The sequence below is a fragment of the Meles meles genome, chromosome 8 (assembly GCF_922984935.1).
Source record: "Meles meles chromosome 8, mMelMel3.1 paternal haplotype, whole genome shotgun sequence".
NCBI lineage: Eukaryota > Metazoa > Chordata > Mammalia > Carnivora > Mustelidae > Meles > Meles meles.
In genome coordinates this window covers 22,391,197-22,415,910 of record NC_060073.1, presented here as the reverse complement: position 1 = coordinate 22,415,910, position 24,714 = coordinate 22,391,197, and the positions used below count along the sequence as shown (strand labels likewise).

The following is a 24,714-nucleotide window of genomic DNA, read 5'->3' as shown; positions in this document are numbered from 1 at the left end:
CTGCTTGTGATCTCTCTCTCTGTCAAATAAATAAAATCTTAAAAAAAAAAAAAAAAAGACTTTGTAGACCTTCAAATGATAAGTCACTGCAGACAGAACCCATATCTCAGATCTCAAGAAAGTCCCTGTCTACCTTGAATGTGTGTCCAGGGTGTAAATACCCTTAAGATTTTTAGGTACTTTTTGTCTGTGAGAGCCTTATGAGGCTTACATCTATATCCTTCCGAGGCAGGAGTAACAAAAGGTCCTACTGACGTGTTTCTGATTTGAGCTTGACCCCAAGGCCATAGTTTTACTGGTAACTTTCTGGAGTTGTTGTTTTTTTTTTACTTTAAAATCTCATGCTGATTGGAGAAGCTGACAATTGAAAAAGTTTCATTTTCTAACCCTGCAAGTCCCAGCTTGAAAGCAGTTTTTCTAAATCCTGCCTGCAAACTGTAGTTTCTTAAGTGTTCTCTCTTTTAATAGCTTTTCAAAAACCCTTTGTCACTTTCAGCATTCTTCTTGGAAGTCTTCCTAGCCAGATCCACAACTTGGTTAGGTATTTTTGCTGTATTCCAAGATACAGCCTCACTGTTTTACCAAAAGATAAGCCCGCCCCTTCTCCAGCCTCCAACTGTGATTTCCTCCGTGCTTTTCCAGCCTCCATGAAGAGTCTCGCTGCTGCTCAGCAGTTGTAGTCGACCCAGTCCTAGAACTAACACCACAGGTTCTAAGTGTCTGGTATGGCCACACTCTATTCTGGACACCAAACACTATCAGTTCTCCATTTCTGCCTCAGAAGCCACTCCAGAATTTACTGGCTTCAAACAAAACTGTGATTTGCTCAAGATGGTGCAGTCTGAGCTAGACTCAGCTGGGCATTCTTCTGGTCTCCCTGGAGTCATTCATGCCACTGAAGACTTGTAGAGACTCATCTGGGACTGGCCACTGAAGAAGGTTTCACTCACGTGTCTGAACCTCCGATGGAGAGGGTGGAATAGCTGCACACAGCTGGGAAGCTCTGTCTTGGGAGTCTGTCCAGCAGGGTAGCTGGACCTTTCTCCATGATGGCTCAGGGTTCCACAGGGTGAGAGCAGAAACACACAGGCCTCTGAGAGCCTCTGTGTAGCCAGAACTGCCACGGCACCACTCTGTCCAAGCGAGTGCTGGCGCCTGCTCAGAATCAAAGGCCAGGGAAACGTCCACCATCTGCTAGCAGTGACAAAGAATGCGTGGCCCATCTTTAACACACCGCGGGTCCCTCCAGAGGAGCAACGAGACTGATGGCATCTCAACAGAGATGATAGAAACCAGAGGCCAGTGTAACAACATCTTTCAAGCAGGAAGAGAAAAACAGCAAGCCCAAAATTTTATACCAGCAAACATGTCCTTCAGATATTAAGGTGAAATAAAGATGGGTTCAGAGAAACGAAAATTCAGAGAATCTGGCACCAGAGGGCCTGCACTGAAATAATAAAGTTCTCGGGAAAACATCCCAGGTAGAAATATCGACATGCAAGAGGGAATGAAGAATGCCGCAAAGACAAATGTAAATGAACAGTAGCTGTACAGAATCATAGCTGCAGGGCCCTGAGGCGCCGTGCTTTTACGTGTCACTAAAGTTCACGGTAACAATAACAGGTGATGGGAGGGAAGTAAATGGAGTTGAAAAGTTCTAAGGTTTAACTGGTATCAGCCAAGTACTAAAGTAATAATTTGCATAGGACTGTGATAAGTAAGAATACAGTTTTAAGCTCTAGGCTAACTACTAACAATGGTTTTTTAAAGATTTTTATTTATTTATTTATTTGACAGAGATCACAAGTAGGCAGAGAGGCGGGCAGAGAGAGAGAGGAGGAAGCAGGCTCCCGGCTTGAGCAGAGAGCCCGATGCGGCGCTCGATCCCAGGACCCTGAGATCATGACCTGAGCCGAAGGCAGAGGCTTTAACCCACTGAGCCACCCAGGCGCCCCACTAACAATGGTTTTAAAATGTAATTGAACAGAAGGAAAATGGAATAATGTAAAACATTTGATTAAAGAAAGTCAGGCAAGAGAAAGGGTGCATAAAAATAAAATGCAAATGGTAAAATAGGAAGTAGAGATTCCAAGCGTATCAGCAGTAAGGTAAAAAAGATTATGTAATTTAAGCATTTAGTATGGAATGGATTTTTTAAATCGAACTATATGCTGCTTATAAGAGAAACACTTTAAATATCGGGTACAGAAGTGTTGAGAACATGAAGATGGAAAACAATATATACCATGCAAACAATTAAAAAAAGAGAGCGACGTTCTCATCAGAAAAAAATAGACTTTGAAGCAGGAAGAACTCCTAGCACTAGAAGAGCTAAAATGAAAAAGATCAATAATGGCAAATGTGGGATATGCTACAGAACTACCAGAACTCTCATGTGTTGCCAGTTGGGAGTATAACCGTACACACATTTTGGAGAAGTTTGGTTGTCTATTAAGCATATATGATCCAGGAATTTTACTGCTAGATATTTATCAAAGAGGCGTGAAAATACATGTCCACAAAATACTTTATGTTCACAGCAGATTTATTCATAATAGCCAGAAAAACATTGAGGTGCCCATCAATAGAAGAATGGAAGAACAATGGTGTATTTACATGGTGGATACTAATTATACTAGTGGATTCAGCAAGAAAGGTCCAACATCCATATTGATGAATCTCAAAAATACTATGCTAATAAAAGATGTTGGACACAAAAAAGTCCCTAGTATGTGAGTTCCAACTGTATGAAATTCTAGAACAAGCAAAACTCACTTGTGGTGTTAGAAATCTGATCACTTGTTGCTTTGTGGGGAAAGGGTTGACTGGGAAGCAGCCTGAAAGGACTTTGTAGAGTGTTGGAAATGTTGTGTATTTAGTAGTAGTCAAAAGTGAATGTTTTATTTAAGATCTGAGCATTTCTGTGTAAATTATACCTATTTTCAAAAATGAAGGTTAAGGATCTTAGACCACCAGAAACTGAAACAGACTTGAACTAAAAATCACTAAAGGAATTTTCAGGCAGAACAAAAACTATCCCAGATGGAAACAGGAAAGAGCAGAGAGCAACAGAAAGGTAAATACTAGAGTAAATATAAATGAGTGTGACCACACAAAGTAATGACAGTAGTAGCTTCTGATGGGAAAGTGTAATAGCATCAGGTGTGTCCCTCCAGAGGGAGTCCTTGCTTAGCCCAGGGACCCTTCTTTGCCTGCTGCCCTTTGCTACTAGGCCACAATTCAAGTGCAAGGGAACAAGTCAAATGATGTATTATGGGAACTATCCTGGTTTAGATGTTCCAAGTTCCGTATAAAAACCAGTATCTTTTGTGATAGCTCCTTGAGTCCTGGAAAGAACGTAGCTCTTTATAAGAATCACGGCACTCCAAAACTCAGAACTGGCTTTTCATGAGGTGTTCATAGTTTATTTCCAGTTCTCCTAGTCCAGTTACAGTTACCAACTGAGGTCATTTTTACTATAAGCTATCTTGCCTGGTAAGAGAACATTCCCCCTTTATTAAGTTTTCAGGAAAATAGAGCTAGAAGGTTAATCTAGTAACCATGTCCATTGGTGGCTCACAGACCAACCTCCATGACCTTGAGTTACTAATACAACTCCTCTCAGACTTTAGGGTCCACCAGAATCACCTGGAGCACTTATTAGACTCAATAGTTTGCTGGGCTTCTTGAGTTAGTAGGACTAGGGCTGGGCTTGAGAATGGACATTTCTAGTAAGCTGCTGGCTGATACTGCTGGTAAGAAGATCACATTTTGAAACTGCTGCCAGTGATGACAAATAAAGCACCCCTTTCTCATTTATCACTCACAGAAGAACAAGCATGTCCATATCCTCTTTGCTTCCAGCTTTTAAAATAGTCATTATCATTTGTCATTTCTTCGAAAGCCCAAGTTGTTTTTAGTTTGCGTTGCCATTCATTATCTCCATAAGTGTCCGCAGATGACACTGATTAGTCCCCATGTGAAGGTTAAACCCTCGGGAGGCTGCCCCAGGTTGCAGCTGAGGTCGCTTCCACATGAGCTGCTTGGACAGTGCTGCCTCCCCAGACGTGCAGCACACTACAGCCATTGCCATGCAGCCAGTTTGTGTGCCAGCTTGCCACCCAGCCTTTTCGACCTGTGCGCTGGTGCAGAGTGGTTCCTCTATTTCCATCCCCTGCTCCCACAGCTAGGGGCTTGTGGGTGCCACTCCATGCTGAGTGGATCTGTGGCCAACCCAGTTTCAGTCCAAACCAACCCCGCTGCTCCACCCTCTTGTCTCGTCCAGCCCCACTCACAGACATGGAGTCAAGCTCAAGTCTTCCCCGGCCCCTGCCGGGCATCAGGGCCCCGTTTGACCCAAATGCATCAGCTACCCCAAGGCAATGTCATTCTTCCCAGCCAGCCCACTTACAGCTGTGCTTCTGGTCAGTTCCATTTCGTGAACAGTGGGGAGGGGAGCAGTGGGCAGTTTCTCTTGGCACAAGTTTGTCTCCAGTTTTCATCCACATCTCCACAATGGAAAGATTTATGCTCTAACACACAATGTCAGACTTCTGCCATCAGACCCTGAGAAAGTTGGCCCTGCACTGAGACTTCAGTTTCATCTGCATCTCCCTGGGCATTCTTTTAATGTCACAGTGCCTTGGCCACATTGAGCCAATGAAAGTCCATTCTGCTGCTGCTACCACTCTGCAGTATACACTGTCAGGGGATTTAGGGCCAGATAAATATTTTATACTCTCACAACTCAGTAGGGCACTTGTGGTCTTGCCCTCACTCAGAAGCATAGAGTAGGAAACCCAGTAAACCAGCCATGCAGCTTCTCATGAGTTTTTCCAAGAGTTCCCCTAGCAGTCTGGCATCAGGCCCAGGGACAGTTATCTGCCCCTTTCCCCAAGTGACAGTTCAGCGATAAGGGATCAAGTCCACATGAGATGAGTGTGGGAACAACTCTAGTTTAGAAGTCGCAAGTTCCATGTAGGAACCAATAACTTTTAAAAGAGTCCAGTGGGCCTAGAGCCCAAGAGTTCCTGCAAGGGACAAGAAATGTCACACTCGGGAATGGTCACAGTTTTCCCCATCCACTGCAGTTTAGTCAGGTCATTTTTACTATAAGTGTGTTGGCTGATAACATGGCTGGCATTCTACCTTTATTAGGTTTCCAGGGTAACACAGCTAAAAGATTAACATGAGATTAATTTTTCCCATGAATACACATGGCCAGGATGTTAGCATTATCAGGGAAGTAGTAAAATTAAAGTAATAATTTGTATTTTTAGTCTGGAGTAATTTGAAGATGCATATTGTAGTTTCTAGGCTAATCATTAAAAGAACAGTTAAAGAATGTATAGTTAAGGAAAATGGAATAATTTTTAAAATTTGATTAATTCAATAAAGCAAGAAAGGAAGACAAAAGAAATATAAAATAGAAATATATATTATATATAAAATATAAAAATGGGTAAAATAAAATACAAATAGTAAAGTGTTAGAGATATGTATAATACATCATTAATGACAGTAAATAAATTAATCTCATTTTATTTATTGTAAATAAAACTCATTTTTATTTATTATAAATAAATAAAATGTTTTAAAAATAGAAAATATTTTGAAATGAATGATAACAAAGATAAGGCAGGTCAAAACTTGTAGGATGCAGCTAAAGCCGTGCTTGAGGGAAGTTTATAGCCCTTAAATGAATATATTAGTTAAAAAAAAAAAAGACCAAAAATCAGTGGTCTGTGCTAGAAAAAGAACAAAGCTCAAAAGCTAGAAAAAGAAATCAAAACTACAGTGAGTTATTTCTTGCCAGTGACATTGGCAGAAATCCAGAATTTTGATAGATTCAGTGAGGCTGTGGGGAAATTGGTGCTGCCATTCATACATTGCTGGTGGAAAGGCAAAATAGAATAACCTTTGTGGAGAGAATATTGACCATATCTAGCAAAATTATACATTCATTTACCCATGTAGCCAGTTTTTGGGAATCTTTTCTAAAAAGTACACTGGCAAAAAAATTAATACAAAAATACCTATAAATAAGGCTGTTGATGGTAGCCTCATTTGAAATAGCAGACTAGAAACAACCCAAATGCCCAACAGAAGAAAACTGAGTAAATAAAAAGTCCTCCATGAGTGTTTATTGGGTGTGAACATCCTCACAATGGAATCTTTTACAGCTGTCAAAAAGAATGAAAACAATTTCTGTAAACGTCTATGGAATAATCTCGAGGATATAGCCAGTGAAAAAAGGAAAAGGAAAGTGGAAAAAAACCATCTCTCTGATTACAATATTTTGCTTTTTAAACAATAGAAGGTTGGGGATGTGTGTAGAGAGAAACAAGATATAAGATATTTTAAAATGGAATAGTAACTTTTAAAAATATTTTTAAATGGTTTTCCATAGAGGGAAGAAAGAAATTGGTTGGGAAAGATCAGGCATGAAGCTAGGTTTTCTTGAATCTACATTGTCTTTCGTTTGATTTTGAAAACAAATATTTTGTTTAATTTCAAAACAAATTTTAATAAGGCAGTTCCTAATTAAAAGTAAAGTTAAGTGAGCCCAACCATATATTCAGTTGGTAGTAAAACCATACCAAGAGGAACTATTCCAAGTAACTTTAAAAGACAGTTATTTGACTAACTCCCTGATGGGATTTACCCTACGCACAAAAGAAAACCTTACTCGTTTTCAGTAATACTATTGTTAATAATATTGATATCATTCTGAGATTGTAGGTGTATGCATTGCAAAATAAAAGAGTAATTTTGTTGGTGATGTTGCAAACTAGAGTTTGGCTATGGGTAAAGGACATAAAAGTGTGAGAATGATGATGTTAAGTAAACGTCTATAGTCATGAATAGAAATACTAGCAAAACTTTCTTGTATATTTACACATTTCCTAACTTTATTTGCTGAAAAGATTAATAGCAGTGAGTAACCCAGTATTGATAAGCACACTTTATGCCTAGATGTTGATCCTTAGGTACTATTTTCCACTAAAAAGAACCAGAATTCCTTGGAGAAAAGGCTTCTACCAAGTCCGGGAAAGCAAAGAGGCTCCCAAAGTCAACAAAGGTTGTGTCAGAAGAACTCAGAGCCAACTGGAATATGCTCCCATTGGCCAAAGAGGGAACACTTTGAAGCAACTGAGTGGGTAGAACACATCACATATATTAAATTATATTTAGACTCCCAAATTCACTCTGAGGATTTGGTTTTAGAAGATGCATGGGAACAACTTGGGTTTTGTTTTGGGGTTTTTTTTTTCCCTACTATAAAAAGAAAATAACCAGCATGTTTCCTTCCTTTCTAAATGAACTGTACTTTGGGGTAAATGATTCATTGATGAGAAAAAGTATCTCTATAGGAATATTCCAACTAGTAAACTAGAAATAATAAAATTAGAATATTACAGTTTTGCTGCTCCTAATTAATTTATGGCAGTGATCATCACTTGCTACTAACTTCACAAATACACTCAGCACGTGGGTACCGTTGGACATTCACGTTACCGCCTGTGAAGCGTTTTGCACCCTCCCTCCTCAGTAAGTCAAATCTGAGGCCAGCCAAGCCTCTGACTACCCGCTAGTGGGAAATCCAGGGGTGCGAGGAGCGTATTAAATGACTCCTGGGATACCATCAGCAGAGTCCAGTCAGTGGAAAACTACAGGATAAATAACCCATTTCTTCTACAGAAATGTTAAAAAGTAGATGAAGATGAACCCTAGATATCAAAAGACACTTAAGGAACACATTAACCAATGGCAACATGCAGACTTTATTTAGATTATGATTCAAATTATAAAAGCAGAATGAACTTGCATAAGACAGCCAGGGGAAACAGGGCTATTGATAATGTTAAAAAATAATTTTCAATATTTTAGGCAAGCTTTCTTAACCTTATGTTTTAAATGTGAGTTTTTATCTTTTATAGGTACACACATGGAAAACTTACTGATGAAACTATGTGAAGTCTGGGATTGGCTTCACATTAATATGGATGAGGGGTTAGAGGAAATCATAAGTGGCCATGAGTTGATAAGTGTTGAAGCTCGTCGAAGAGTGCATGGAAGTTCTTATACTATTGTCTTCTTTTGTATATATTTGAAATTTCTCATTATAAAATATTTTTAAAATGTTATCTCAAAGGTGAGCAAACAAATACCATACCAGAAATGAGGAATTTAAAAAAACAAATTGACATCTCTTAAACTAAAATTATATTTATTTAAGTCAAATACTCATTGGGCGAATTAGACACAATTAAATAGTGAATGCAAGCTTTGTGTAAAAAATTACCTAAAATATTATAGAGACAATACGGTAAGTGAGTCGACAGATTCAGGAAGCATGCTATATTCCAAGCTGGGTAAGTAAAAAGAAATCCATGCCTGGCTACGTCATAGTAAATCAGCAAAAACAAAGGTATCTTAAGAGCATCTGTTTCAGTTGGGGCACTGTCAGAAAACAGAAACGACATTAGGTAATTCAGAAGAGCAAATTGAAGGTAGAGAATTGATTACATTGTTGTGGGAGGGCGAAAAAGGAAACACCTGACTCCAGAAGCTAGAAATACCAACTTCTGGGCCTGGCACCCAAGCCTAGGGATGAGAGAAACAGGCAGGCAGTGGGGTTTTCGAATCTCAGCATTCACAGGAGTTCTGGCAAGTGGGAGTTCTGGCTTCTGAAGAGGGAGCATATCCTGGCTGCCGAAGGGATGCAGGGAGGCTGGGTCTGGGAGTGCAAAATAGCGTTGCTCAAATGACACGGACAGGTGCAACACGCAAACAGGAAGAAAAAAGTCCCTTCTCCCTCTTGCCTTTCAGTCTCCTAGGTTGCACAGTTGCAGACCCTGACAAGAAGCCTGCTAGCAAAGGAGAGATATGATTTGCAGAGTTCCAGCCACAGTACCACAGAGCAAATTACAGAACTTTGGATTTGCATCTGACCACTTAATAAAGACCACAACGTGCATGCATGAATTTACTCACAAACAAATATGTAGCAGAGGCTTAGTGTGTACCAAAGACTTTTTAAGTGCTTGGGATAAATCAGTGGGGAAAAATTTAGACAAAGACCTCTGCCCTTAGGAAGGACAGAAGGGACAGATTACCTACAGAGGAATGATGGTCAAAATGACAGCCTGTTTCTCAAAACACCTATCTAAGCCAGGTGATAGTTTTGAAAACATAGTGGGCCCTCCTAGAATTGTGTACCTTACAATGAGAGAAGAGTAAACACATTTAAAGATAACTGGAAAAAGTCTACTACCAGGAGTCCTACCTACACGAATTTTTCTGTATGAACGCCAAAGAAGGTTCGTCTGAGACAGAAGATTTGCTAAGCAAATAAAATGATACGTGTGTGCAAACCCAAGCAAATATGTCTGTAGAAAACAATAATTTGTGGGATTTTTAAGAGAAGGGACTCAACAGAAATACTGTGCAAAACAATATACATTTGAGTGTGGGATGATCGGAGTTAAAAGTGTTCAAAAGGCCTCTTAATATTTAGGAGGAATGAGTTAACATATTGCTTGGACTTAAGTTCAATATTGAGTAAAGATTTAAGGTTAACCATTGAAAAGAATGCAGATCCCAATCCTTTGAAGATAAAATAATGAAGTTAGGAAGGGGAGGATCAAAAAAAAAAATTAATGCAAGAAGTGGCAAAAAAAAAAAAAAGGAAAAAAGAGCGTTTAAGGGTCAGAACAACAGCAACAAAAAGTGGCAAGAACAAATAGAAGCCAAGAAGTAGACAGTCTTTTTTTTTTAAAGATTTTATTTATTTGACAGAGAGAAATCACAAGAGAGGCAGGCAGAGAGAGAGGAAGGGAAGCAGGCTCTCCGCTGAGCAGAGAGCCGGATGCGGGACTCGATCCCAGGACCCTGAGATCATGACCTGAGCCGAAGGCAGCAGCTTAACCCACTGAGCCACCCAGGCGACCCAGAAGTAGACAGTCTTAAAAACAATCTGTAGGGGCGCCTGGGTGGCTCAGTGGTTTAGGCCTCTGCCTTCGGCTCGGGTCATGATCTCAGGGTGCTGGGATCGAGCCCCGCATCGGGCTCCCTGCTCAGTAGGGAGCCTGTTTCTCCCTCTCTCTCTGCCTGCCTCTCTGCCTACTTGTGACCTCTCTCTCTGTCAAATAAATAAATAAAATATTAAAAAAAAAAAACCAATCTGTAATAAGGGGCACCTGGTGAGCATCTGCCTTCAGCTCATGTTGTAATCCCAGAGCCCTGGGGTGAAGCCCCTGGTCAGGCTTCCTGCTCAGCAGGGAGTCTGCTTCTCCCTCTGCCCCTTACCCCACTTGTGCTTTGGTGCTCTCTCTCACTCTCTCAAATATATATTTTTTAAGATTTTATTTATTTATTTGACAGAGAGTGCACAAGTAGGGAGAGCAGCAGGCAGAGGGAGAGGGAGAAGTAGGCCCTCCGCTGAGCAGGGATCCCAATATGGGCCTTGATCCCAGGACCCTAGGATCATGACCTTAGCAGAAGGCAGCTGCTTAACCAACTGAGCCACTCAGGCGCCCTCAAATAAAATCTTTTTTTTTTTTTAAGATTTTATTATTTATTTATTTGACAGAGAGCGAGCTCACAAGTAGACAGAGAGGCAGGCAGAGAGAGAGAGGAGGGAAGCAGGCTCCCTGCTGAGCAGAGAGCCGGATGTGGGGCTGGATCCCAGGACCCTGAGATCATGACCTGAGCCGAAGGCAGCGGCTTAACCCACTGAGCCACCCAGGCGCCCCCAAATAAAATCTTTTTCAAAAAAAATTCTGTAATGTAGCAATCAAAATAATGTCAAATCGGAATTTTTTTTAAAGATCGAATGAGTCATGCCTGAAACATAATACAAATGTTGAAAAAAATGGGAAAGAAGGCGGTGCCTGGGTGGCTCAGTGGGTTAAAGCCTCTGCCTTCAGCTCAGGTCATGATCCCAGGGTCCTGGGATCGAACCCCGCATCAGGCTCTCTGCTCAGCAGGGAGCCTGCGTCCTCCTCTCTCTCTGCCTGCTTCTCTGCCTACTTGTGATCTCTGTCTGTCAAATAAATAAATAAAATCTTTAAAAAAAAAATGGGAAAGAAGATATACCAGATATTTGGTAATCAAAAGAAAGGTATAGTTATTAATTACCTGAAAAATATATTTCAAAACAAAAAAATTATTAGGGGCAGAGAAAATGACTATGTAATGATAAGAGATTTAATTCACAGGATACACTAATTCTAAACTTAACACATACCCAATAAAGTAATCTCAAAAATATAAAGCAAAAATGATCCACTGGAAAAAATAAAAAGTACCGACATAAATACCATTCCCCACTGTTGATAAGCCAATCAGTGTCTGAATCTATATTCATGAAGTGTGTTAGTCTGTGGTTTTTCCGTGCTTGTAATGCTTTGTCTAGTTTTGTTATTAGGTTAATAATAAATGACTTTGTATAATGAGTTAAATGTTCCCTCCACCTTATTTTTCCAAAAGACTTTATACAGAAGTGGTATTATTTCTTCCTTAAAAATTTGATAGAATTAAGCAGTGAAGCCATCTGGGCCAGGATTCTTTTTTGTGAGAGATTTCTATCAACAAATTCAATTTTTTAAAATAAATATTCAAATTATTTCTCTTCTTGAGTGAGTTTTGGTAGTTGTATCTTTAAAGAAATTTGTCTACTTCATCCAAGTTGTTGGGTTTTTTTTTATTTTTTTATTTTTATTTGACAGAGAGAGAGAGATCACAAGTAGGCAGAGAGGCAGGCAGAGAGAGAGGAGGAAGCAGGCTCCCTGCGGAGCAGAGAGCCCGACGCGGGGCTCGATCCGAGGACCCTGAGATCATGACCTGAGCCGAAGGCAGCGGCTTAATCCACTGAGCCACCCAGGCGCCCCAGTTGTTGGGTTTATTAGCATAAAATTGTTCATAATTCTTTTTTTTCTCATTCTTTTAACATCTATGGGATCTGTAGTAACATATACTCTTGTAATTCTGATGTTGGTACTTTGTATCTTTTCTCTTTTTTTTTTTTCCTGATCAGACCGACAGAAGTTTATTCATTTTATTGATTTTCTCAAGGAACCGAGAACTCGAGGTTTTGAATCCATTGATTTTTCCCTGTTGTTTTTATTTTCTCTGTCATTGGTGTCTGCTCTTATCTTTACTATTTCCTGTCTTCTGCTTCTTAGGATTTAATTTATTGGGGTGTTTTTAGTTTCTTTATGTGTAGGTTTAGGTTATTTATTTGATCCCTTGCTTTTCTAAGGCAGGTGTTTAGTGTTAAAAGTTCCCTCTAAATTCTATTTTAGCTTCATAGCACAAATTTTGTCATATTTTCATTCAGTTTAAAATGGTTTATAATTTTCCTCCTAATTTCTCTTTTGATCTGTAAGTTATTTAGAAGTATGTTATTTGGGTTTCCAACTATTGGGCATTTTCCAGATCTCTTTCTTTAATTCATTTCTAATTTTATTGCAGTAAATGAACATAGTTCGTGTGACTTAAGTTCTTTTAAACTTATTCAGACTTGTTTTATGACCCAGAATATGATCTGTCTTGGTAAATGTTCCATGTACCTCAGAAAAGAATACTTTTACTGTAGCGTATTCTAGAAATGTCATTTAGGTCAAGCTGTTTGATAATATTGTTCATGTCTTCTTTATCTTTACTGACTTTTTGTGTATTTCTTCTGTCCGTCATTGAGAAGCATGTTGAAATCTACAGCTGTAACTCTGAATTTGTATATATTTTATTTTCTATCAGTTTTTGATTCTTGTATTTTTAAGTTCTATTATTAAGTACAGAAATCAGTGAAACCAAAGAATGGAGATCCACAATCTAAAAGTTGTTTCTTTGAAGCACTGCTCAGGCAAAATTAATCAAGAAGAAATAAAGTACAAATAACCAATATTGAGGGAAAAGGGAAGCAAAACTACAGCTAAAAAGATAAGAAAATGATACAATTAACAATTTTATGCCAATAAATTTGAAAACAATTTTAAAGAAGACAAATTTCTAGACAAATGTAATTATCCAAATTGACCTGGTAATATAACTCAAATTGCAGCAGTACGTTAAAAAAGTCTCCTCATAAAGGATACAAGGCCTATTGATTTTACAAGTGAATTCTACCACACTTTTAAGAAGTACCCCATTTCAATATAAATAGACTCTTCTGGACAGCGGAAAAGGGAACAACTTCCCAATTAATTGCTTGAGACAAGACCAGTATCTTGGAAACAAAACTAGACAAAGACATGAGGAAAAAATAATACTGTAAGCTCACTCACAAACATAGGTATCAAAATCATAAGCCAAATTTTTTTTTTTTTAAAGATTTATTTATTTGACAGATAGAGATTACAAGTAGGCAGAGAGGCAGGCAGAGAGAGAGGAGGAAGCAGGCTCCCAGCTAAGCAAAGAGCCCGATGCGGGGCTCGATCCCAGCACCCCGGGATCATGACCTGAGCTGAAGGCAGAGGCTTTAACCCGCTGAGCCACCCAGGCGCCCCCATAAGCCAAATTTTAACAGACAAAATCCGACAAGATATATTTTTCTTTTACAAGATGCACCTTGATCAAGGTGGGTTTATCCCAAAAAATACAAAAATGGTCTAACTCTAGGAAAACTCTGTATTTCATCAACCAAATTAAAGGATTAATATTATGAAATTATTTCAGTTGATTATATTTGATAAAATGCAGTACCATTCATTAAAGCTAATGCAAATTGAGAATAGACAGACTTCCTTAATCTGATGAGAAGAATTAACAAAATATTTCAGCAAAGATGGTTCTTAATGGGGAATATTTAAAATAATTCTTTGAAGTCAGGAAAGAGAATACCCACCATCACTACTTTTTTCCAGATTTGTACCAACAATTGTAGCAAGTACAGTAACCAAAAAAAAAAAAAAAAGAAAGGAAGAAAGAAATGGCATAAGTATTAGGAAGAAAAAAACCAAAGTATTATTTAGAAATGTGATCATCTACATAGCAAACTCAAAAGAATCTACAAATTTTTAGAAATAACAACATTTTTATCAAGATGGCTGCCTCTAGGGGCGCCTGGGTGGCTCAGTGGGTTGAAGCCTCTGCCTTCGGCTCAGGTCATGATCCCAGGGTCCTGGGATCAAGCCCCGCATCGGGCTCTCTGCTCCTCGGGGAGCCTGCTTCCTCCTCTCTCTCTCTCTGCCTGCCTCTCTGTCTGCTTATGATCTCTGTCTGTCAGGTAAATAAATAAAATATTTAAAAAAAAAAAAGATGGCTGCCTGTAAAGTCAATAAAAATAAGTTGCATTTCTATACAGCAGCAGAAAGTATTAGAAAACATGATTTTCAAAGTATTTCCATTGCTACAAAAATATAAGGTCCCCAATAATAAATCTAACAAAAAATTCGTAAGCCCTGACTGCACAAAGTGATACGACGTTATTGAAAGGCATTTTAAGACCTAAATAAACCAAGATATATAATGTTCATGGATAAGACAACACACATCATAAACATGTCAGTTTTCCCTAATTTGATTTATAGAGTCAATGCTACTATAATCAAAATACCAACAAGTTTGTTTTTTTTTTATGGTATTTGAAAAGCAGACCTTTATATGGAAGGGTAAGGAATAGACATGACACTCTTGAAAAAAATAAGGTGAGAATTGCCTTATTTTTATGAAAAATTATAAAACAGACCATAATGCCTTGTGCTCAAGGATAAACAGAAACAATGACAAGGGGGACTACATAGAAAGCCCTGAAACATACTGACATTGGACTGTGGAAGATCAACAGGGAGAGGGGATTTTTGCAGGAAGCTGTGCTGGGACAATTGCTGAGCTCATTCATCCTCACCTCACAGCTTATACAAAAAAGGAATTCCATGTGAATTAAGGACTGGAGTATGAAAAACAAAGCCTTAAAAATTAGAATAAAATGTAGATGATCTTTCTGTCCTTGGAATAGAAAATGATTTCTTAAGATACTAAAGCACTAAGTAGAAGAGAAAATGTGACTAAGTTCACCTACATTAAAACTTAAACCTTTTTTAACTGAATACATTTTTTAAATGAAAGAGAGGTAAGCCAGAGTGAAAGTATGTGTGACACATTCAACCTACAAGGACTGATGCGCAAAACACATAAACAAATCCGTGCGAAAGAAACATAATAAAATAGATACATAAAAGATGTTGACATTTACTGAAAGAAGATGTGTGGCCAATAAACTCAAGAAACAATATCAGTCTCAGTGATCAGTCTCAATGATCAGGAAATGCAAACTAAGACCACAGTAAGATGCTATTTTATTGCCACTGATGACACCAAGAACTAGAAAGGCTAGAAAGCAAGAAGCACTTCTAAACATCGCTGATGGTATTGTAGATTGTTACAGCACATCTAGGGAACAATCAGCATTTTCTTGTTATGTTGGACATTTACACGTCTTGTGAACCAGCAAGCCTACCCATAGGTATCTACTCTAGACTAGAGAAACTCTGCACGTTTATTTGCAACAGAGAACTTAAAAACAGGAAATATTTCAGAGCACCCATCTACAGAAAAGGGATAAATGCATTGTAATATATTCACTTAATGGACATTTCATTGTGCAGCAAGGAAACTGAATGAGCTAAAGCTACACACCACATGGATGAATTTTAGAAATAGAGTGTTGAGTAAAGAGTTCAAGTCCAGGGCACCTGGGTGGCTCAGTGGGTTAACCCTCTGCCTTCAGCTCCAGTCATGATCTCGGGGTCCTGGGATCGAGCCCTGCATCGGGCTCTCTGCTTGTCAGGGAGCCTGCTTCCCTTTCTTTCTCTCTGCTGCTCTGCCTACTTTTGATCTCTCTCTCGTTTTCAAATAAATAAAATCTTTAAAAAGAAAAAAAAAGTTCAAGTCCCAGAAGACTCCTTACCACATTAGACCACTTTTATAATGCATAAGAAGTACACTAAGTATTTTATTATTGTAGCAAATGTGTGTGTGTGTGACGGAACACTTTGGAAAAGCGATGGGATGCTTTGATAAAGCATTTGGGATAATGTGTGCCTCTGGAGAAAAGGCAAGAGGCTGGAATTGTTGAAGATCTCATAGGTGGCTGGCTGCAAGTTCATTCTTGACCAGCGTGGCAGCTTGTGGGATATTCATTATTTTATGTTTTATAGCATAGGGGTATATTTTCATATAATTATTATGTATGTATAATTACATAAACATGTTCTTTTGTATGTGCGAAATACTGGCATTAAAGAAAGATAACCTGAGTTTTTAAAAAAAGAATCCTTTTGAGAAACCAATCAAAAGGACCAAGTCACTAAGTCACTAAGAAGGAGGAATAAATCAGGCAGTCTCAGATTTCTCTGCAGCAGCCAACCATGCTAGCAGGCGATGGAACAATGCCAACACATTATTCAAGGAAAGAAAGAATGAGCCATGGTTTTATATCCAGCCAGCTGTCCTTCAGGTATGAAGGCTTAAGACAGAAAGTTTTGAACTTACATGATTATATCAGTTTGCTAGAGTTACCATAACAAAGCACCACGGACTAGGGACCTTAAATGGTAGAAATTCGTTTTCTCACATTTCTGGAGGCTCCAGGTCCAGGATCTGGGTGCCGACAGGGTGGGTTTCCTCTGAGGCCTCCCTCCTCAGGCTGCCGGTGGCCAGACTCTTGCTTCCCCTCCACAGGGCCTTCCCTCTGCACACAGGACCCTGACGTGGCTCTTCCTCTTCTATAAATCCTTCATATAAATCCAATCTTATTGGATTAAGGGCTCACGCTGAGGGCCTCATTTTAATTTAATTACCTCCTTTAAGACCTTATTTCCAAATACAGTTACATTCTGAGGTACGAGAGGCTGAGATGTGTCTTAGAGGAGCACAATTCAGCCCATAACAACAACCTCAAAGAACATTGTTCCCACCAACAGTATTGGGCTGAACGTCAGTCAACCACGACATGATTGGGGAAACCACACAAAAGTCATGTCAGTGGTCAATGAACGTGTTTAACTGCAAAAAATAGAAAACAAACTGGGGAATAGGGTGATAGAACCATATAAATACTATATGCCCTGACAATGAAGAATAATAAAATTACCAAAGAATTACGTTGGAAGAAAGAAAGAAAAGAAAGCATAAAATAGGATGGGTTTTCTGATTGCTTCATCTGTGATGGCCGGGAGTAAGAGACCATCCATTGAAAGGGGCAAATGAAATAGACAGGAAAATCCAAAATTAGATCTAAATAAAGTACTGAAATTATGTATATGGTAAAGGTAGCATCTCACTAGGGGAAGAGATGAATTATTTGTTAAATCTTATTGGAACAACTTAGTAACCATTTAAGGTGGAGCCATATTTTTTATACCAAGTTAAATTTCAAATGGATCAAAGATTTAAATGTGAAAAAATGAAACTAGAAAAGTTCTTGGGGGGAAAATGTAAAAATTTCTTGATAACCTTCAAGTAACCAAGACCTTGTCAGCTCCAACTAAAAATCCAGAAGCCATCTAAATTAATAAACTGAACTATGTAGAAATCAAAGCCTGCATTGCAAAAAAAAAACCACCAGAGGTCCAAAAGCAAACCTCAGAAAACTGAGGGAATGTATCTGTAATTCGTATCACAGGCAAGGAGTCCTTTGCTTTATTTATTTATTTGTTTGTTTGTTTGTTTGATTGATTGAGAGACACCAACCTCAACTAACCATTCCTTTGTAGAACCAGACCTCCTGGGTCCTTTCCAGCATGGCAGCCCTCTACTGGAGAGTGAAAGGCCAAGGAAAGAAGGCGATCGACTGCCTCCGCCAGGCCCTCCACTACGCTCCACACCAGATGAAGGTGAGTGGGACTCAGAAGTACGAATTTCTGCCTCCTGGTCCTTTCCTGTTAGGAGGTTTCAAAGAGCCTTCCTCAGGCACAGCCAGTAAGGTAGTGGCAAGAGGCGAGCACAGTCTGGAAGAACCTTCGACCCCACTGATGCTGCTGCAAGCCTGGGAGTGAGACGTACTCCCGTGCCTTCCCTGCCTCCACAAATGGGAACACGAGAAAGTCTTCAAGAGTCCATCATTTAATGCCCCTTCCACTGTGTGCAGAGCCACCCAATGGACAACAAATACACTGGCCTAGGCAGGCCATCACCCCGCAAGTCCTTCTGGGATTAGCCTACACCCAGGGACCTGGAGGCCTGTGACACTTGTTTTATGTGTACTGCTGACCTGAGCTTGTTTCCAGACCCTGAAACTGAAGCAGTTTCCATCTCTTCTTACATATGGGCCAGTTCCTGGTCTCTGTCCGACTTCACTTTTCCCACAAAAACAGAAAGCCCTGCTAACTCAGTGTCACATCAGTCTTTTCAAAAATGCCAGTTATTGATTGCTGTGATGACTGAGAACGTTCAGCTTTTCAACAGCACAGTGGTGTCCACACCGCTGAGTTCTGAGTTCGCCTCCACATCTCAGACTTTCTGAAGACACGGCTTGGGTCTTGTTTGCTCGTAAGGGCAGCATATGGAATGGTGGCAGGAGCTCTGCCTCTTGCTGGCTTTGTGACCTTAGGCAAGTTATAAAGCTCTGTGACCTCATATAATGATCTCACTCTGCGAGTGTCCAGTAAGGACAAAGGTGGGTCCTTTTTCTCTTGGGCTTCTGTATCTCCTGGAGAACCCTGTACAGCGTGATGCAGGTGGTGCTTGCTGGTGCACACTTAAAGGACTAAGTCTTCGTGCTGGTGACAGTGTTGCTGTTTGTTCAGCCCATCATTCTGTGCTCTGTACTTTCAGCCAGAGGACACTCTAGGTCAGGGGTCAGGAAACCTTTTCTGTAAAGGGCTACACAGTAAGAAATTGAGGCTGGGTGGGCCAGACAGCCTCTGTTGGAGTCAAGTCCGTTCTGCCATGCTGGCCTGAAACAGCCGCAGAAATACGTAAAGGAACAGGAATGGTCACATTCCAATAAAACCTTACAAATACAGGCAGCAGGCTAGATTCGGCCTATAGGCAGCGTTTGCTGGCCCCTGCTTCAAGCAGATGATGCCGTGGGCCTTGCAGAAGACACTTGGACTCTCCGACAGCATGACTCCAAGTGTGGTCTGTGAACTGGCCATGAACTGTTCATTACCAGTTGCAACGAGTCAGGAACCTGCCCCAGCAATAAACCAGCAATTTCACCAAGCAGACTGTTGACTCAGTTGACTCATCTGCTTCGTGTTTTGAGGCCAGACTTTCCTAACAAAAGAAGTAATGCATTGGTTTATGTCTTCATACATCTCCCCATGGGTCACGGGCCAGTAGCAAACAAAAGACCGGCGGGTTTGGTTGCATTACTTAGTCACTCACCAGGAGAAACTTACTGCATTATTTACGGTCAGGGTCACCAGGAACGAAAGCCCAAAAATCACTGTCCTTTCCTTCTCAGCCTTCTCCTTCCTTTCCCAGGACGTGCCCCTGATCAGCCTGGCTAACATCTTGCACAATGCCAAGCTCTGGAACGACGCCGTCATAGTAGCCACCATGGCCGTGGAGATCGCGCCACACTTCGCCGTGAACCACTTCACGCTGGGCAACGTCTACGTGGCGATGGTGAGGTCGCTGCTGTGGGTGGAGCAGATCACCTCCGCCACTGCCTCTCCCCGGCACGCCTGTGCCTTCGAACTCCCTTAACGGTGTCAGTGTCCTCCAGTTTCCTGTACGCTTTGTGCCTCTCATTGCTAGCCCCACCAAAGGCATATTTTATGGCTAAGGAGTTTGTGAATTAAAAAAAACACAGTACGTGAAACCCATCTAAGTACTTGCAACTGTGTGGCTCCGCCCGGTGAGTTTCACACTGACAGTGGCGTCTGACCGACCTACAATTTTCTGGATACTTCACCTGTTCCAGAAAACCGTGGACAGACTCACCTGTGCTCCCTTGCTTTCAGGCGGGGCTAGGTGCCTATCATCACTGCACTCATGACGCCCTGTACATATCTCTCTTTTCACCTTGTTTTATAATTTTTTAAGTATCTGTCTCTCCCCCAGACGGTGCGCTCCTTAGGGAAGAGATTCCTCTTCGTCTTTCTGTCCCTAGCACTTCACAGTGTCTTGCATACACTAAGTGCTCATCACATGTTCCCTGACGGCGGCATGCCACTAGTTTCATGGGATACCACTTCCAGAGAAAATGGCGAAGCCATCATCCAGAACCCTCATTCTGGTCAGAAACAAGGACTGATTTCAGAACTTGAAATCCCAGGGGTCCTCTAGAAGCTGTCATAGCTGAATTTAATATGAGAATCATACCATGCATTTTCATCTATAGCTTGGGGTCCCACACAGGGCGATTCCCAAGGTACTCTCAATAAAGTTTAATAGAATGAGCAGCTTGAAGCTGGCAGTTTTATGTGTCAGCCTTGACTTGAAAGGCAGCGAGTATAATTTGGCCAGGTAGGTATTGCTGAATGTGCAGATTTCCTTCTCTGCTTCTTAGAATCAAAGAATCTATTTTTGTCCCCAGTAAATGTGAAATTTGCTACTATGAATGAGGAATTCTGCCTCTCATTTGCCTAGAAGGCGTCACTTAACCATTTGGTTTGGGCTCTTCTTTGAGAGTATTGGTCTAAGTCAAAGATAAACGCCTTCAGTATGACAGCGATCGTTTCCAAACAATGTTCATATTTTTAAATGCTAGGGAGAACAAAAAAGTTCCAAAATCTATAGCACCTGACTTTGAGACACTTAACTTCCATCTTTCTAGCTATAGTAGAAAATTCAGGCAAAGGCATAAGGAGCATTTGCCTCACACAGTTCTAGAAGTTTCCGTGAGGATTAAACGGAGGGTTTTCATAAAGCACCCAGCACAGTGCCTAGCACGTGGCCGGTACTCGGCAATGTTGGTCCTCACTGTTGGGTCAGACCTTTGTAAAGTCAACCTCCCCTTTCCCTTTGGCTCTTGGGCTCTGCCTTCCTTTTCTTTGTGATATTGTGCCTTGGGGGTGGTGTTCTCTTCCAGACCTCGGAGTTCTCTTCAGAGATGTAGATCCATTGAGAGAACACTGCAGGATGCTCCTAGCACAGAGGTGCTTCTCGAGGAGAAAGAAGTCACAGTACATGCTTAGCCAGGGGGTGGTGTCCCGCTCACGTCTGTCCCTTTGCCCCTCACAGGAGGAGTTCGAGAAAGCTCTCGTGTGGTATGAATCGACACTGAAGCTGCAGCCTGAGTTCGTTCCGGCCAAGAACCGAATCCAGACCATCCAGTGTCACTTAATGCTGAAGAAGGGACGGCGCTCTCCTTAGTCCACCCTCCTCCCTCTCCTTCTCCCTCTCTCTCTCTCTCTTTCTCTCATTTCTCTCTCTTCTCACACTCTTAAAAAAAAAAAAAAAGAATAAGAGAAGAAACCAGTCATTGTCAGTATCTACTTTTAATGATGTGTGTGAAAATAACTGAGTAGGACTTACCACAGGACTTTTACGTATGTGGGAATCGGTTTGTCTTTGTTTTTTAAGTCCCCTCTTCCCCCCCAGCCAACCTCAGAAACACAAATTTCTCAAAAGGAAAATGCAGCGGAAAGATACCGTGTAAATACTGAGCCAAGACGTTTCTGGAGCTGTGCTCTGTCTCCAAAACCTCGATGCCTTTAGGGCTTTTCTCAGTGGTCCAGCCGGCCGCCGCCGCCGCCGCCGCCGCCTCATTGGTGGAGGACAAAGCGGCGCTGCCCATCCTCTGCTTCCTGTCGCAGCCTCAGTTGTCAGTGGACATGCAGAAGCCCGCCCGGTGCCAGTGAGAAGCAACGTTGTGCGCTCTCGCCATTAGATCCGTGCCGTCCCCCGTCGTGTCCGTTCCATGCTGCTATGTCACAAACCCTCAGAGGTAGTTTGCCAGGGAGGAAGGGGAAATGATTTTTAAAAAAAAAAAAAACAAAAACAAAATATTTACAACAACAAAAGCTCTTAGGATCACCTGACCTTTGTAATGTTATTTATGTTGGGGAGGGAGGGGTGCGAGAAGGGGAAATCAGCAGTGTACAACATCTGTATCATCTGTGCTTTCATTACAAATCACAAGGAAACCAGTAAGTTGAAACCCTATATAACAGGTTTATATATATAGAATATGTATATTTGAAGCCCTCTACACCGAATCTATGTTTTACTAATTCTTCGTTCACTGTGTTACCCGTCTCGGAATGAGGTGTGAGTGTCTGCTCCCTCTCTCTGAGGCCTTCAAACTTAGCTCCTCGGGAGAGAGCGATGCGCCAAGGTTGAGTGTTGCCGTACAATGCTTTTACCTCTGGTCCCAGGAGAATCAGAAACTCCAGACATTTTGGAATCTTCAAGGGCACATACTGAGAACAAAAATAAAAGTTGTTTATGAGCAACATAGGTCTGGAGTGTGTTTTTTTCTTTAAAACCAGACTAACGTGGACAGCTCAGAAGCCGACGGTAACTCTGGATCTGATCCTCTCAAGTCCTGGGTCGTCTTCCTCTTTCTTCCTTTCCACAACGGCACGGTGAGGGGAGAAACAATCCATCACTAGGCTTTATGGTTGATGAACTTATTAGCATGATACATTTGACCGGGAAAGATACACGATCAGCAAGTGTTCAGAAGCGGGTATATAACTGACCTTCCCGGAAAGGAATCACCTACGGCACAAAGTCACTTCCCCTCAGGTGAGCACCGATCCTGAGGTTCACCGGGTGAAGCTTGTGGAGAGCCTTGGCGAGTGTCCTGCAGGGACAGGCACACACTACACAGCCAGCCAGTGTTAGCTCCCCTCGGCGGAGGTCTTCAATCCTGCTGCCACGTCTTCCCAATTCTAGAAATAAATTACCTCTTCCTCCATGTTAAAGAGTTTTGTTCCATTTCTGGACCCTGATTCAAAAGTTTGACCGCTTCAAACAGTGATTCCTAGCCTGGAAGGTAAGAAGCTTGCCCCGTGAGCGCTTTTAATAGAAATGCCACCTGAAGACATTTTTTTATCTGTTTTTCACTTTGGTGGATTTCTTCCATTCTGTCTTCCAATTCAGTAACTTTTCAGCTATGTCTAGTCTGCTGCTTATCCATTGAGATTTCTTGTTGCAGTAATGATATTTTTCATACATAGGGTTTTTGGGTGGTTCTTAGTCATCATATCTGCCTGCTCATGTTTTCATGATCTCTCTTTGTTTTGTGGATGGTAGTCTTTCTTTTACCGACTTCAACATTTTCAGCATTCTTACTTTTCAGATCACTCAATTATTTCTTATTCATCTGGAATAAATTCTACTTGTTGGGCCTATGGACTATTGACCTCGTAGTGTTGGAATTCCCTGGTTCTCAGACTTCAAATCTCTGCTTTTTGTATTCTCTCACGTCCTTAGTGATCTCATCTGATTATGTGGTTTCTGATCCTCTCTCCATGCTTATGACTTCCACATTCACACCTCCTGCACAGATAGCCTCTTTTAGCCCTCAATTCATCATCTGTCTACCCCGTATCTTCACATGGTCCAAAATTGAATTCCTCATCCTTCCCAGAGATGCTTGTCTAACTTTGGTCTTTCCGTCTGAGTTCCCTGCTTCCAGTTAATTGGGTCAAAAATCCTAGAGCAATCCTAACTCCTGTTAAAACGTAAGTCAAACTGTGCCATTTCTCTGCTTAAAACCAGGGAGTTGCAATGTCATAAAGCCTTCCCCCACCCCCCAAAAAATCTGGCTCACCTCTCTGGCTTAATCTATTATTTTCCCTCTTAGTCCTCTTCAGCTACACTGGCCTCGTGACTATGTTTTAAAACTTCCAGCATGCTCCTGCCTCAGGGCATCTGCATTTGCTCTTCCCCAGAAATCCACTTGACTCCACTCATCATGTCTGTGGGCCTTCCCTGATCATGATATTTGTAATATTGTGGCATCTGCCTCCACTATGGCCTAATCCCCTTTCCTGCTTTGCTTCTCTTTGTATCTTCAATCATCAGTGAGTGCAATGTGTATTTAATGTTTGTCACTCCCAACCTAAAAGTAAGCTCTAACTGCAAAGTTTTTATCTGTTTTTTTTTTGTTTTGTTTTTGTTTTGTAATTTAAATTCAAGTGAGTTAACGTACAGTGTAGTAAGTTTTTAACTTTGTGCCCTGATGTATCTCTAACCCCTGATACACAAAAGATACCGGGAGAAAACTGTTGAGTTAATTAATTAATTAATTATTGAGTGGTGCTGGACTTCCTCATATATTTTATATTTGTTGTCCTTATTCAGTAGGAGTTAACATCTGAGGTAATCCCACAAGCACCTGGGGTTGAGGACACCTCCCTGACACAGGAAGTTTTTGATGCCATCTCTCTTGGGATCTCTCCAAGTTCAAACATGTTTTCGTGTCCGTTTCTGTGAGGTTTCCACACTGTACAGAGAATGAATTAGGGTAGGAAGCTAAAGGTTCTAATATTTTACCTAGTGGACTGGGTCTCATTCCTGGCTCCTGTCCTTACACAGAGCCCAGTTGCAAATCTCAGTTGTCCATGAGTTGTCCTAATTCCTGGCCCTGTATGGAGCCTGAGACCAGAGTTCCTCGGCCTGTCGTGATGTTCTCAGGCCTTGTGCATTGTTGCAGTGCTGCTGGTATCTGGTGATCTATCCTTCTTGACTTTGCATTAGCTCAATATTTAAAATACTATATATGGCCATTGTGTGTGCTGAAGTTGAGGGCAGGGGATTTCAGTGTGTGTGCTCCACATGCTTTCATGACTGGAAGTTTGAAAAGAC

At 41.0% G+C, this 24,714-nt stretch overlaps 1 protein-coding gene across 5 annotated transcripts in view; it reads left to right on the top strand.

Moving 5' to 3' along the window:
• The window catches only part of TTC17 (tetratricopeptide repeat domain 17), a 119,213-nt gene extending 96,867 nt beyond the window's left edge, over window positions 1-22,346 (top strand). For all 5 annotated transcript variants that reach the window (XM_046015146.1, XM_046015143.1, XM_046015144.1 and 2 more), the window contains 3 exons: window positions 17,721-17,840; window positions 19,435-19,578; window positions 21,139-22,346. In XM_046015146.1, the coding sequence (XP_045871102.1) occupies window positions 17,721-17,840; window positions 19,435-19,578; window positions 21,139-21,270 (396 nt within the window). In that variant the 3' untranslated portion in view covers window positions 21,271-22,346. The remainder of the gene's footprint in view (window positions 1-17,720; window positions 17,841-19,434; window positions 19,579-21,138) is intronic.
• The last annotated feature ends 2,368 nt before the right edge of the window (window positions 22,347-24,714 follow it).